Genomic DNA, 16,433 nt, shown 5'->3' with positions numbered 1-16,433 from the left:
TATTAACTTCTAGATAAAGTGTGTATTTCTGAGAGGGTGGAATCTGGTTAGTTCTGTATTTTAACCAGTGGAGTGTAACAGGAAGCAGGAATGACTTTCTCAAAACCATTAAAACTTATTGCAATTATTTTTTTTTTTATTTGGGAAAAATTGAACAAATTGAATGCCTAAAATTGTTAAATTCAAGTATGAAATATAAATTATGCTGTTACTATGTTGTGAAGTAGTCACCATGCTTAGGTATATGAGAAATGTATGTTTGGATTCCATGTATCTTACACAGTCTTATATCTAATTTACACCAAGTTGAGTAAAAATTTTGAAAGTGGGTTTTATTTTCTGTATTGGAGCATGCTTTTACTTAAAGAAAGCACAAGTTAGTACTGTAACTTTGGAGCTGAACAGTGCTTGCTCAGTGCTAGGTTGTCTGTTTCTTGCCCTGCTCCCAACCCAAGTGAGCACATGGTTGTGGTCTTACCTTCTAGCCAGAGTCACTAAACAAAACTGTAGTTTCATTTGACAATTGCAGTGAAATCTTGAGTCATTAGCTGGGACAGCTCCAAGAATGTCATGTACAGTAGTGAATACCAGCATTAGGATGATGATACCATACTCCCCTTTGACTTTTCTAGGGGGATGCTTGAAATCACTAGGTTTGTTCCAGCAGGTGTTGCAGCCCTAGAGGGTTATTATTTTTTCCATTCCATCTTCAGAGTGCAGTGATGAGCTCTTAACTAAGATCTCAGTATTTAGGGAGATGTGCTTTACTTATTTTCATCTAAAAGTATCTTTAGCATTGTTCATGTAGAAACCTTTTGGAAAAAAGGTTCTTTCTTTACCTCCAGCCCTTCATGTCTGGCAGTCTGGCCAAACTTTGATGCCTGAAGGGAATTTGTATTCTCCACTGCCTTTCCATTTGTCAGTTGCTCTTTTTAGTGAAGTCTGTAATTTTGGTGCCTTGGTGTTTTAGGTATTAGATAAACAATTTGAGAGAGGTTTCTAAGTTACAAAATGTTACGTCACTGTCTTTCTTTATAGGCTGGTATCAGCAGCATAATTTTCCTTTAAGTCAAACCTTGTGTTGCTGAAAAAATTATTTGTACACGAGGAAATGTATTTCATTTTTTTTTTTCAAGTCTCTTAAAACCTGAGTTAGTATCCTAACCTTAAGATACTTCTCTTCTGGAACTTCGGCTGTCTGTTCCGGTTTGTTCATGTCTGTAATACATTTTAGATTCCCAAGACAGTTTTGCGTATTTTGAGATTGAATTTTGTTTATTGCACAGAAACACAGAAGAGTGCTAGACAGAATTCTGTCTTGTAGTAGTATCAAGTCGTTTGTGGTTTGGGGATGGTAAGAGGGCACTTCTAGCATGGAACGGCTTTTGCGTAAACTCCAGCACGATGCCTAACCCATTTTAATGTGATGATGATAGAGGGTAGCTAATTTGGTTCATGTAATTCCAGCTCTTTTCATCAAGTTCAAATCCAGGTTAAAAGAAAGCAATCACAGGTTGTTATGTGTAAATTCTGTGGGTGCGGTATTCTCCCAGATCCTCTCAAAAGCAGTAAGCTTCTTTTCAGGTGTTGGTGAGAGTTTTTGCTTGGTTTCAGGGCATGCATATGGATGTGTGTGTTGGTTTTTTGTTTTGTTTTGTTTTTTGTCACAAGGTGTACTCTGTCATCTGTGCTCCGTATAAGATGGTTAAAATCAGGTGAAGATTAATAGAAAAATAGAAAGATACAGATTATGAGTACCTCAGTTAGGACTAAGTTGATATGAGGACAGCTTTTGGCTAGGCCTCTGCTACCCAGGGCATCACTGGTAAATGCATTTCTGCTTAGGCAAGGAACTAATATTTTTATTTAAGTTGTATTACATATCTCTGAACATTTGACTTAACATTGCAGTTTCCAAGGTCCAGATCTCTTCCGTAACTATTAAGTCAACTTAAGTAGTCACCTCCATTTGAAATACCCACATCACATCTGTATGTATTTGACATCTTGACCTATGAAGGAAGACTGTTAAGTTTCTTCACAGTTCTCTGAACTAAGTTGTTGTAGTGCACTGTACAACTTAAATAACCATTTACATTGGTACTAAGTGCCCATGGCACCTGGTTTCTTTGTTGGTGAGGGAACTAAGCCTGCTTTGCTGTTTATATCCTTAGCTGAGAAAACCTGATGGCAAAAATAATCTGACTTCATGTGCTTGGTGGTAATGCATACTGGAAATGAAATACATGTGCAAAATATGTGGCAAAAATAGTTATTGCATGGTACAGAATTTCTTTCCACTTGCTTTTGAAAAGAATAAAATGATCATGTAGCAGAGGTATTTAGACATATCTGACTCTGTCATCTTCATTTTAAGACAATTTACAACAGTTCGTTTCATATCTACTTATTTCTATAAATGGCATAGAGTAACACACAATAGAACTATGCATTGTGTACTAATTGCCATAAAAATGAAAAGAAGCTTCTAATAATTCTTTAAAACTTTTACTTGCTCATCTCTTGGCTTTGCCTGCCACTTAATGCTTTCCTGTGAGGACACCTTTGTTGTATGTTTATTGCAATTAAAAAAAAAAAATTTTTTTTTCAGCTTCCCTATTAGATATGTAACTCTGAAAGCTAGAGGGGAACAAAATAACTGCATTGACATAAATGTGGCATACAGTTGCTTATGTGTTCACAGTTCTAATATGCTCATACCATGATACAGAAACAGATGGATGCTTGGCCATAATGAAAATTCTGAGTATATCATAGGTAGCCTACTAAAGCCATCAGTGGTCATCTCTTTTGTAAGTTTTAAAATGTTCCCTTTTGTAGAATTAATACAAGTAATATGAAAGTGAAAAAATTATGAAATATCTCTTGATCATTGTCTTCTTGCAAAATTTTTATTTTTTTCCTGTTTAAAAGTTCTTTTATGTATATTTGAATAGAGAAATGTATGTGTCCTTCTGTATATACAGATCAGATATTAAAATATATCGTAACTCTTGTCTTACACCAAAAGAAATTTAAAAGATAAGTAAAATAAAATGCATGGCTCGTCATCTGATTCTGCCTGTTTTAGGCAAAAAACAGCTCCCAAACAGCTATTTAATGATGAAAAAGTGCAGATATGTGGTTGTTTACAGTGTCCCTCTTCTATTCTTTTTTCTTTTTTTTTTCCAGTAGCTTATGTAAATAGTGAAGCATTAGAGCTCTGTTGGATAAAAGAAATTTAAGGTCTAAAATAGTTTATTGTTGGTATTCTAATGCTTATCTTTGGAGTTCCTGTCACTGGCTGGAACTTGGTGACTTTGTGGACGGACATGGTCTTTAAGTGACAGAGCTCTGTGCTCAAATACCACCAATCCATATAATTTGTTAATCCGCTCCAGATGGCAGGTAATGTTCCAGTGTTGGATCACTGTCCTCATACTTTCTCTGTAGTACGTTGCTGACAAGTCTATTGGATGGTCTTTTAAAAATAGAAGAGATCAAGTATCTCTGAAGCATTTAAAAATATCAAGTCCTTAGAAAATTCAATTGAGTTTGCAACATTCATGCTGAAAATGGATTCAGTGGATGGGAAATCTTGCTCTTTGCAAGCACTTTCATTTATTTCTCTGTGTCAGTTCGAAGCTTTTGGGGACAGTGGGAATAAGAGGAAGTACTGATTATGAGCAGTTTAACTTGTTGCTTAAGAGAAATAGAGTTGCAGCTGCTGTTTTGCTGTCTAGGTTCTGCATGAACAAAGCATAATTAAGAGATGTTCCTGTTCATGGCTCAAATGCTTACTAGTCCATACGTCCACACAGTCCTGTGTGGAATGGCAAGACTTTAGCCTTCAGTGCTGGCCCAGTGTTAATATGAGACAAAGATGTTTGTGGAATGCTAGCCATTTTAATGCATTTTTGGGGGGCGTGGAGGGGCAGAGAGGGGTGAGGAAGAGTGTTTAAGGAATAGTCTTTCTGGATAGACTTAAAATGGCCAAAGTTGAGCTCCTTATCTTTTACCTTTAAGACTTTTTTTTCTCAGTTCAAGTTTCCCTACAAACGTACATGTTCTTTTCACCTGCTGTAATTTGGACAGGTTTCTAGTCAAACTCTGTAGCCACATCATCAAGTCTTTCTAAGGTCAGTACTTCTAATCTTTCCTCAAGTTTGTGTGCGGTCTGCTGTATGTAGTGGTTGAGAGGTAACAAATCATGACAACTACTAAAGATACTGTTTTCAAGGTGTGTTTATTTTCATGTGCTGCATGTGTCATTTACATGCTTGTTTGAATGTTCCGCTGAACGTATAGTGTTGTTTAACTGCACAGAATCCAGTATCATCAAGTGTTGACCTGCTGGAAGCTTCCAGGTGATACCCCAATATGGCTAATAGTGATCTTCTAAAATAAAAAAACAGGTAGATACTAGTTAGTGTCTTTTAGATCAAAAGATGGGATGGAAGGGAATATTTTCAATTTTAAAAGACAAAAAAGGCATTCACTTATCTACATTTAGGCCGTAAAATAATTTAAATTGTGGTTTTTCTCAGGAAGAGCTCCTCATTTCCTTAATAGGATTTATGCCTGAATACAGACTTCAGGATTTCTTCAGAAGGGGTTCTGTCTTTTTTTTTTTTTTTTTTTTACCGCATAACACACTTCCCCTTTTTCTATTTACAGCTCATAAAACTGGGTGTGCTGTTAGTTAAGTATTCTTAAATTATTACTAATCAAAATAGATAAACCCAGCAGTATCAATTCCTTTTACCATCAGAAAAAATAATGTGCAGTGGTCATATGTACAGTATATATGCAAAAGATTTGACTCAGTCATCTGTAATAATGCAATGAGAAATTTGTATTTTTCTAATTACTTGATTTACTAGAAATCAAAGTGGAACAACCACTTGCTCATCATTTTGAATGTATTCACATTTCATTGAATTGAAAGGCTTAGTACTAATTACAAAAAATACTCAGTCTGAATATTAATAATTTAAAGTTAAGAAAGATGAGGAGCCTTGTCACTAGCAAATTTTAGGAATGCCTACATATTCCTTAAACAATACAAAGCAGTTTTTCAGCTGTCATTATATGGATAAGTATGAGCAGACTCACTGGAAAGGTCTTGCATGTAATATAGACAACTTGCTGTGCTATGTTAATGCTATTTTGTTGCAGTAGTGGTGTTAATACATATATTACAATATACATGTATTGGCTAAGATTTTTCTAGCTCTTAGCTTAAAACCCAAGAACTCTGGTGCTGGTCTCTTCAAATGATTTTCACATGGAAAGTGTGGAATGAATAAAAATCACAGCTCCCAATTAACTGTGAAATCATTAACTAAATAGTAGATTAGAAAACAAAACTTCTATGGTTGTGTAATTTGTACCATACTGTTCTGTGTAAGACTCCAGTTCTGTTTTCTCCCCTTTCCCTTTTCCCCTCTTGAATAATAATTGCAAGAGTCACTGCTTTTCCTTCAATTACAGTATTTATCATCACAATGATTTGAAGAGTAAGTTTATACCCTTGCAGTGTTTAAATAGCTGGGTTGATGTTTGAGGAATTCTTGGATTCTTTGAAGATTGGGATAAACAGGCTTTGTCATGATTTAGTTGTTCCTAACCATTTATTAGGCAGCCTTCATTGCTACCATCACTGTCTCCTTCTCCTGAATATTCTGTACTGGTACTGAGTTGCTCGAGCATGTGCAGAGAAGGGCAATGAAACATTAAGGGTCTGGACTTTGGCTATGGAACTTGATAGGTCAGGTTGACAGTTAGTTGGACTTGGTGATCTTGAAGATTTTTTATGACCTAGGTGATTCTGTGGTTCTCTATCTGTCTGAGAGTAATGGATGCTGCAGCTACCGTGCCTGTCTTCTGCAAGGCCTAACAAAGCCTATTAGAAAGGAGGCATAGCACAGAATCAAAGTTAATACTGTCTTAAATTACTGTCTGGACACAGGCAACTGTCATGTTCTTGTACCTTTCCATTGCCACTGGTCTGTTGTGTTACAGAGGAAACTGCAGAAAATCCTGCTGTGATAGTTATTCAGTGTTTTGGTTCCAGAAGCAGGTACTGCTGGCCTATGGAGTCACCGAAACAGTTGTTGGGTGAAGGAAGTGTCATAAGGAAAATTACTTGGTGTTTGGGAAAATGTGTGCTTTGTTCTCAAGAGATAAGTGTTGGTTTTTATTTATTTATTTATTTTATTTCCCTGCCTCTCCAGTTGAAGATGAGTGCAGGAAAGGAATATGAAGTGGAACCATAAGCTGTCTTTTTTTTTTTTATGACAAAAATATTAATAGGAGGAATATTGTTCGGTGCTTCTAAATTAGACCTGAAAAGACAAGGTGAAGAAAGAACCAGCTGACTTTAATCCATATCTGGTTTGAGTTTGCATAGGCATAGAAAAGGGATTGTAGAATCTATGTATATAAAGCTAAGGGAGTTTATATTCAACACTCCTGGATTTGAGGAGGAAATCTGTCTGAATTAGCGTCCTGGCCCTTAGGAAAGGGTTGGGCTTCTGAAGCTTTAAAAAAGTGTATGCTGTACATTCTAAAGTATCCCACTTATTCCAATTTATTTAGCAGCTAGTACTTTAAATCTACTTTAAAATCAGTAGATCTGGGTGTAAATTATTGCAAAATATGAGATAATCTGTAGCAGTAGATCTACAAGGCTGCCATTTTACAGGAGGGTGTGTTCAGGACTGACATCCTGTGAAAGGCACAAATATACAGGAATTGCAAACGCGTTTTGTTTTGTTTTGTTTGTTTGTTCTTCACAGTTTGGTGACTCTCAGGCACTTGTCTGTGACACAGGGGGATATGTGCAAAACAAGGAGATACCAAAGTCATGCTTGTAACAGCGTATGACAGCAAATCATACACAGAAGAATCTGAATACCAGTTTTGACTTAAGAGTCATATATCCAGGTTTAGAAAACCTCATGAATATAAACCCTTGCATCAAAAATAAATCATTTCATTCATTTAAATTACCTCCTTGTATAGGAAACATGCACAGTATCTTTCATACCAAATTGCTTTTCTCTTGACTACAGTGACTGCAGCCAGCATCCTTTTCTTACTGTTTAGAAATGCAGAATATGCCTTGCTTTTTATCAAAGTTACATGTTTTTACTCTGTTCAGGTGGTGTGTGCAAAAATTTGTTTCTGTACTGGCATGCAAGAGGATTCGTGGTGGTTGTTGACAATAAAACAAACAATTACGAGAGAAAGTAGTTACTATTAAGTTATGATGAGTGAATTATAAAGTCTTGTTTTTTCAGATGTTGTGATAACCATGTCTTGCAATCTGTTTTGTTAAAGTGAAAACTTTATTTAATAGAAAATTTTGAAAATTATGTATGTCCTGGTTTTAGCTAGGATAGAGTTGGTTTTCCTCCTAGTAGCTGGTAGGGTGCTATGTTTTGGCTTAGGATGAGAAGAGTGCTGATAACATGCTGATGTTTTAATTGTTGCAGAGCAGTGCTTACACCAAGCCAAGGACTTTTCAGCTTCTCACTATCCTGCCAGTGGGCAGGCTGGGGGTGCAGCAGGGGCTGGGAGGGGACAGACTCAGGACAGCTGTCCCAAACTGGCCGAAGGCGTATTCTGTACCATATGGGGTCATGCTGAGCAATACATAGGGTTGGCTAGCTGGGGTGGGGGGGCTGGCTGCTCAGGGATAGTCTGGGCATCAGTCAGCGGGTGGTGAGCAATTGCATTGTGCATCACTTGTATTGTACATATTATTGTTATTATTATTGTTTTCTGTCCTAATAAATCGCCTTTATCTCAACTCACAGGCTTCACTTTCCCGTTTCTCTCCCCCATCCCAGAGAGGGAGGGGGGAGGGTGAGCGAAGGGCTGTGTGATGTTTAGCTGCCCAGGGGTTGTGGTTTAACACAACAGTGTAACAGCCCTAATACTTTTAAGTAACAAAGTACCAGACACTGAGAGACAAACCAACAAGGTAGGCCCAGTGTCAGTCTCATTTTTTTTTTAAACTAATGTCTGTTTGTAGAGCTTTAGGGCTTCAGAGCCAGCTTTTAAGTCTAGTAGTATGCTGTACATTAATTCAGTCTTTAGACTAGTGGAGGACTGGTTAGAGTTAGGTCAGAGGTTGGACTTGGTGATCTCGGAGGTCTCTTCCAACCTAGATAATTCTGTGATTCTGTGAATAGGTCCCAATGTAAATGTACATGTTCTGTTTTTTTGTTCCTTATACATCACATGCTATATGAAGCCTAGAAGAGAGGGATCTGGGGGTCGTGGTAGACAGCAAGTTGAATATGAGCCAGCAGTGTGCCCTGGCAGCCAGGAGGGCCAACCGTGTCCTGGGGTGCATCAAGCACGGCATCGCTAGTAGGTCGAGGGAGGTGATTGTCCCGCTCTACTCTGCACTGGTGCGGCCTCACCTTGAGTAGTGTGTGCAGTTCTGGGCACCACAGTATAAAAAGGACATGAAACTGTTGGAGAGTGTCCAGAGGAGGGCTACGAAGATGGTGAAAGGCCTGGAGGGGAAGACGTACAAGGAACGGCTGAGGGCACTGGGCCTGTTCAGCCTGGAGAAGAGGAGGCTGAGGGGAGACCTCATCGCAGTCTACAACTTCCTCGTAAGGGGGTGTCGAGAGGCAGGAGACCTTTTCTCCATTAACACCAGTGACAGGACCCGTGGGAACGGGGTTAAGCTGAGGCAGGGGAAATTTAGGTTTGACATCAGGAGGGGGTTCTTCACAGAGAGGGTGGTTGCACACTGGAACAGGCTCCCCAGGGAAGTGGTCACTGCACCGAGCCTGTCTGAATTTAAGAAGAGATTGGACTGTGCACTTAGTCACATGGTCTGAACTTTTGGGTAGACCTGTGCGGTGTCAAGAGTTGGACTTGATGATCCTTAAGGGTCCCTTCCAACTCAGGATATTCTATGATTCTATGATTCTTTATTCTTTCTTCGTAATGATCATAAGTGTGTACAAACTCTCACTGGATTTTAATTGCTGGATTTGTAGAGTGTACTTTCTAACAGTTTTTTGCATCAGAAATTTGAACTTGGGTTTTGAATACTTTATGTATAACCATTACAGTTTCTCCATTTCCTTTAATGTGAAAAAATTAGGTACTTTTTTTTTCTGATGTTACTGACCTCTCTACCTTCATTTTCTGTTTCCAACTAAACGTGTTTGATAAAGTGCTAAAGTGCCTTTTTTTTTAAGCCCAGTATGAATTGCAATAAAATGTTGGGATTCAAGTCATACTTACTAATCTATTAGCTACATAAAAGTAATGATCATCTTTGTTTAGTTTCATGTTAAAAAATGAACATCAAAGAAAAGTTTTAGAGAATATGTGAGTTTGGATGAAACTTTATGGAGAGTGAGCGAGACTAAATATCGTGGGATTCCTTCCTCCCTCATTGACAAGTTTTGACCGTTTTAGTTTACGTCTTTTGAGTCATGTTATGGAAGTATTTGTTAAAGCATAGTATGGAATAGTACTGTGCAATAAAATTTCTAGACATTTAAGTGTGGCATTTGGAAAATGAGGTTTACGCAAAGATTCCAGAAGAGATTTTTTGAACACAACACTTAGCTTTTCAACAGCATATAAATTATGTTCAGAAAGTGTGTGAAAATATCCAAATAAGGCAAAAGGCATAAGGGTCAGAGCAATCACTGTAAAACTTGTGTGTTTTTTTTTCTTTTCTTTTTTTTTTTTTTTTTGGTGTGTTTTTGAAGTTAAATAGCCAATCCTTGGCATATAGAAGTGTAGGTGGGAAAATTCTAATGAGTAACAGCAATATGTCTATTTTGCTGGACTTGGCTTTCAAATAAATATTTTCTGTGGTATCATTGTGAAATGCAAGTCAAAACACATGTTGCAAAAACTCTCTAGACTGACAGTGTACAATGTCCAAGCATTTAATAGCCAAATAAAAAAAAGAAAAAAAAGGTTATTTGCATCAATATTTTTACCCTTAAGTCAGATTGAGAAAACCTTGGAGAGTGTAGGTAGTAGTTAAAACAGCATGCATTTCCTCAGAGTAGTGTTAAGGATTGATCTGTGTATACCAGTTGCTTATGTACTTACTGCTTAGCAGATCTCCAAAGGAATGCTGTTTGGACTGCTACTTTGCAAACCGGACTGTTTACGAGAAGTCTTCAGGGAAGTCCTCTCCTATCAGCTTGTCCCATAAATTCGGACATGATATTTTTATGAATTAAGTTGGTTCAAGTAGAACTTCTTCCTTGCTCTAATCCTAATGTAGCTTTAGGAGAACTATTATACTTCTCTTTTGGCAGGTACTACCAGCTCCTAGTAATTTGAAAATAGAAGTGTATAGTCCTTAAAAGGGAGCTTGTGAAGCACTGGATGGGAGCAGAGGGCAGGGAAGTGGTGAGCATGACCCAGGAACCACAGTTTTGACTAGCTTTAGCTATATTTCCGCGTGGATATAGTTCAATTGGTGGGACAAAACATCAAAATGCCAGAAAGAGCAATATGGACTAAGCAATGATTCACATTTTAGCATGAACTGGATGGATATGAGGATGTAATTACAGTGTACACTCAAATCTGTAACATTTAGTTTGCCTTAGCTCACTGGTAACTTAAGATACCCCTTTCTTTCATCTTTGGGCAGAAAGGCTTAGAAAACCCTGCATTAGTGTGACATAGAGACCCGCAGTACAACCTTCTGAAGTCTGTTGGGAGTGGATGTGGGGAAGCAGATTGCCCAGCATATCTGCAGATTTCAGCTGTGGTCCATGGGAATGGCGCAGAGAGTCATTCTTTAATTTTTTTTAATTTTTTTTTTTAGTTTGAAAATCTTAGCTACTTTGTTGCTGTCAGGACTTTAGCAAATAATATTTGCAGATACTTTAAAGTACTTAACTTGGGATGACAGGAGGGATCTTTGATTTCAGCTGCTGAGAGAGCAGAAGCCTCTGGTTGAACCTGCACTCTTCTTCATGACTGTCTTCAGAAACTTAACCTTACCTACTTCTGACTTGAGAATAGCTTTCGAAGAAACATGTGAATAGTTCTTTGCTGTGTGGATCAAGGAATTCTTCAAAGATTCTTTGATCAGCAGTTTAATCTTAAAACAGGAACAAAAGTATTAGGTCAGTGGCAGTTCCATTTCCTGTGAACTATTGGAGTGAAGCAAATGGTTTCTGCCTAAAAGTCTTCTCAGAAAGATCTTCGGTTACTTTACTTTGGAGTGCTAAAATAGAAAAGGATTAGGAAAAGAACTTTGTCCATTTCCTTGACAGTTATGAGGGAGAAATACTTAAAAAAGGAAATGTAAGGTTACAGAAGTTGGTTAATGCAGTGAGATCAACTGTTGTGCTGGAAATTCTTCTTACACTTTTTAATTAATTTTAAATTACCACCTACCTTTTAATGCATTTGTATGAAAGTTATTGTTGAAAACTTAGAGTTCTGTAAGTACATTTAAGTAAGTGTATATATTACAAATGAAGGCCTGAATCTGTGACCTCTTTTATTTTTATTTTATTTTATTTTTTTTCCTAGGGTGGGAGGGATGGTAGGTTGAATCCACTTTCTTTATGAGTTTGAATAACGTAAAACCTAAGAAGTGCCTTAGTCTTACCTTGACAGTAGATTTTCCTAACAGTAATACTAGAGACATTTTTAGGTCCACTGCTTCTCTTTTCAAATTTAGTTTTCTACAGCATGCCAAGTGAACAGGATTTCAGTGCATGGGAGTTTTGTATCAGATTATACAGGTATACAATTCTCTCGTTACTAGAGCATGCAGCCTATTGTTATTGTTATATAGGCAATTATATGCTTTTAGACAAAGTTGTAGAAGTTAATCCCAAACATTAAATGACATGAGAGTAGGAATATTTTTTTTCATTTGTTCACCTGCTTTATCAATAGCTTTTAAAGCAGGTATTATCATTGCATTTTGTAAATGCTATTTTCAGTTACAGAACTCTGTATATAAATGTATTTCTCTGTGGCTTTACATGGTTTAAAAGTCTGTCCAGACTTATGAATGCAAATTTTGTTTGCTTTTGAGGTTCCTGGCAAGATTTCTGTAGGCATTAATTATGAATTAATGAGGTAGCAATTGCAACAGAGTTGCAGCAATTTTGCTGCAGTATTTCTAAGTACATGCAGGCTACTCGGCTGGCCTGTCACGCTGTTGTCAGTTGTGGTACATCATAGAAGGTTCCTTGAAAGCTTTTGGAAAAGTGTCTGAAGGTGTAGGTGAACCTTGATGTTTTTTAGTGGGAAACATGCAAATGTGTGCTTCATTGTGTTTATATTAACATGCATAGAAGGAGAACAAATGTAAAATGAGAAGCTTTGCAAAGGGAGATTTAGAGCTTCATTAATGGACATATTACTGTAAAATGGCATTTGCACATTAGTCAAAAAGTCAGGTTGAGGTATCAATTTTGATTTAAAAAAGGGGGGGGTAGGCTAGAGTTATTAATTTTGACTACTGCTCTCTAAATGTTTGATGAAAAGGGTGAACTGCATTGAGCAGGAATTAAGCCCAGAAAGGGGAACATATGACTGCTTAGTTTTAAATCAGAGTTACTGTTTTAACTGGATTAGAGTCCAGTGCATTTTCCTGAATGGATAGCATTTTGGTTCTGAGGATAGAGAAATACAGATTATTTTTTTTCCTTTCATTGTTTAGTCTTTCATATGCCAAGAAACTAAGTTAATAGATTCATTTTTACAAACCGGAAAAATATATACACTAAATTCAACTGGGAATGTTGCATTTCTTAGGAAAATGTATATGAAATTTTTGTCTTTTTAATGTTATTCTTCCTCTGTAAGAAAGATGGGCTTTGTATTTTACTCTGTATTTGGTTGTTGTTGTTTCTCACTTTCCTTACTCGTTCTTGAGAAAAAAAGTCAATTTCTCTTACCAGTGAATTCTAATTACCTCTAGTTATAGGGTGCTGTTTAAACAGAATTATCTTCATAATGTTATGAAGAAATAGATTAAAACTTTTTTAGTTTTTTTTTTTTAACGTAAAAAGTGCCATATGCAGCATTCTAAAATACGTTTCAGTAAACTTAGTTGAAAAATTGTACTTGGCCCACTGTTGAAGATTTTATTTAGATAAATATTGTCTGTTACTGTAAAAACATGCACCCTAGTTACTTCATGATCTACCAGCAGAAGAATAACAACAAGACCATGATAAGAAAACCATATAATTATCAGACTTTGTGACACAGCAGAAAAAATAGAAATATGTGTCAGAAGAAATATTAACCCACCTAGATTTTATTGTTCATTAATTTGAGAAGAAATGCCACTGGGAAGAATATACTTGATGAAAATCTGCTGGGTAATTTGAATTACTTTTTTTTTTGTGATAAAGATTCTCTGTTTTCCTTGAAATCTGTGGAAGATGAATGTGGACAATTTGAACTGTCCTTGTCTCAAAGCAGACTTTTTTTTTTTCTGGCACACAGCTATATTTCACTTCTGAAAACAAATTTACAGTACTGTATACAGTTTGCTAACATATATGTGAAATGTCACTTACAGGTGCTGACCTTAAAGAAAGAGCAAAAATGCACTCAAGTGAAGTTGGTTCTTTTGTCTCAAAAGCAAGAGCAACTATTAATGAAATGGGTATGTAAACTCTCCCTTGAATTATGGTTTTTAACTATAAACTGGATCAAAGGAATGACATAAACATGCTTGGTTAGTTCCTGACAGATAATAAGATGCACACAAATATTTGTATTGATGAGATATATAGATCATGGGGTGCATTACATCTTTTAAAATGTGACTAAATGATTTGAAGTTTGTTTTTTAGAATGCTAGAAAAAAGCTAAACCTCAACTGAAATAGAGGTGACTTGCCCTGCTGTTTTTATAAAGGATGTATTGTTTTGCGACACCCAAGTGCTTTGGAATTGATTTTCATTATTGCATACTTCTGTTTGGTTTCATTAATACAGTCTTTAATACATTTTAGAAACATGTTAAACATCAGCAACAGATAGGAGACATGCTTCTAAGGTCTTCTAAAACTTTGTTTAATATCACCAAGCAGCTATATAGATTTTCTTAAAGGAACATGTTAGAATCTACATTAAAATACTAGAATAATAAATTTATTGTAAAATAAGGCTTTACATTTTTTGAGAGATATTTCACTCAATCTCTTGAAGCCAGTTCCAGTGTTTGACCACCCCCACGGTACAGAATTTTTTCCTAATCATAGAGTCATAGAATCATCAAGGCTGGAAAAGATGTCCTAGATCATCTGGTCTGACCATCACCCTGCCACCAATTTCACCCACTAAACCATATCCCCAGTCACTACGTCCAACCTTTCTTTGAACACCCCCAGGGGCGGTGACTCCACCACTTCCCTGGGCAACCCGTCCCAGTGCCTGACTGCTCTTTCTGAGCAGAAATGCCTCCTCGTTTCTAACCTGAACCTCCCCTGGCACGACTTCAGGCCATTCCCTCTGGTCCTATCACAGTTACCTGTGAGAAGAGGCCAACCACCAGCTCCCCACACCTTCCCTTCAGGTAGCTGTAGAGAGTAATGAGGTCTGCCCTGAGCCTCCTCTTCTCCAGACTAAACAACCCCAGGTCCCTCAGCCCCTCCTCATAGGCCTGGTGTTGCAGGCCCTTCACCGGCTTCGTAGCCTTTCTCTAGGCATGTTCCAGGGCCTCGATGTCCTTCTAGTAGTGAGGGACCCAGAGATGAACACAGTACTCGAGGTGCAGCCTCACCAGAGCAGAGTACAGGAGGTTGATACAAGCCAGGATGCTGTTGGCCTGCTTGGCCACCTGGGCACACTGCCAGGGTCATGTTCAGGTGAGCATCGATCAGCACCCCCAGATCTTTCTCTGCACAGCTTTCCAGCCACTCTGCCCCAGGCCTGTGGCTTTACATGGTGTTGTTGTGGCCAAAGTGCAGGACCTGGCACTCAACTGTGCTGAACCTCCTCCCACTGGCCTCTGCCCGTCAGTGCAGTGTGTCCAGGTCCCTCTGCAGGGCCTTCCTACCCCCCGGCAGATCGACACTTTCCCCCACCTTGGTTTGTCTGCAAACTTACTGAGGGAGTAAGTAACTCAATTCCTTCATCCAAATGATCAATAAAGATAGTAAAGATGATGGGCCCCAGCACCAACCCCTGGGGAATACCACTGGTGACCAGTCACCAGCTGGATTTCACTCCATTTACCATTGCTCCCTGGGCCCAGCCGCCCAGCCAGTTTTTAACCCAGCAGAGAGTGTACCCGTCCAAGCCATGGGCTGCCAGCTTCTCCAGGAGAATGCTATGGGAGACTGTGTCAAAGGATTTGCTGAAGTCTAGGTAAGCTAGGTAACAGGTTTGCCCTCATCCACCAGGCAGGTCATCTGGTCATAGAAGGATAGAAGGGTGGTCAAGCAGAGCTTGCCCTTCATGAATCCATGCTGCCTGGGCCTGATCCCCTGGTGGTCCCACATACATTGTGTGATTGCATTCAAGATGACCTGCTCCACCAGCTTTCCTGCCACTGAGGTCAGGCTGACAGGCCTGTAGTTGCCCAGGTCCTCCTTATGACCCTTTTGATAGATGGGTGTCACATTAGCAAGTCTATTGTCCAGTCTGAACCTGCTTTGGTGCAGCTTTGTGCCATTCCTGCACATCCTGCCATGGATTTCCAGGGAGCAGAGGCCAGCATCTCCCTCTGCCCTTGCCCTACTCAGGGAGTTGCAGAGAGCCAAGAGATTGCCTCTTCGCCTCCTCTTCTGCAGACTGGATAACCCCCCACCCCCATCATGGGTCCTCCATCTCAGAGGACCAGGCAACCGAAAATCGTTAATACTAAATACTGAGGGGAAAAAAAGTCATTAAATGCCTCTACCTTTTCCTCTTCCCTACTTGTTAGGTAACTATCTTCATCAAGCATCAACCCAATGTTTTCCTTGACCTTTTTCTGTTAATATGCACTTGTTCTGGTGTAGTAAAACCTGTTCATAGTTTGGGATTTTAGTTTTAATTGATATGTACCAGTTTTTAATAATACCATTTTTTTAATAAGAAAAACACAACAAAGAACAGCACAAAACTGTGAGGAATACATCATTACTCAGAGGGCAAGTTTGTATGCGTTTTCTTAATAGCATTGGGTCAGATCTTGGTTTGGCAGAATGGATGGAAACCAGTGTGTTTTGCAGGTAAATGACAGACTGCTGAAGAATAAGTCTCTAATTAGGTACTTCATGGAGATATTTGTGTCCTTGAATTAATATCTTGTCTTTGAACTGAAGTAGATCCTCAAGGCTCATTGAAAAACCTGGAAATGAATAGATCATTAATTTCCTGTAGCAGATACTGTATTTCACGCTGGGTCTTGTCCTCTTACTGGAATGCAAAGCAAGAGGCAACAAGTTGTTCCATCTA

The 16,433-nt window shown here is 38.3% G+C and overlaps 1 protein-coding gene across 3 annotated transcripts in view; it reads left to right on the top strand.

Moving 5' to 3' along the window:
* Positions 1-16,433, top strand: part of AUH (AU RNA binding methylglutaconyl-CoA hydratase) — a 109,947-nt gene that overhangs the window by 18,583 nt on the left and 74,931 nt on the right. For 2 of the 3 annotated variants that reach the window (XM_068666094.1, XM_068666092.1), the window contains one exon: positions 13,565-13,651. The exons of the other annotated variant lie outside the window; for it this stretch is intronic. In XM_068666094.1, coding sequence (XP_068522195.1) covers positions 13,565-13,651 — 87 coding nt within the window. The remainder of the gene's footprint in view (positions 1-13,564; positions 13,652-16,433) is intronic. 3 annotated transcript variants of the gene reach the window in all.

Source organism: Anas acuta, chromosome Z, assembly GCF_963932015.1.
Source record: "Anas acuta chromosome Z, bAnaAcu1.1, whole genome shotgun sequence".
Lineage (NCBI taxonomy): Eukaryota > Metazoa > Chordata > Aves > Anseriformes > Anatidae > Anas > Anas acuta.
This window is presented reverse-complemented; position numbering and strand designations above follow the sequence as displayed.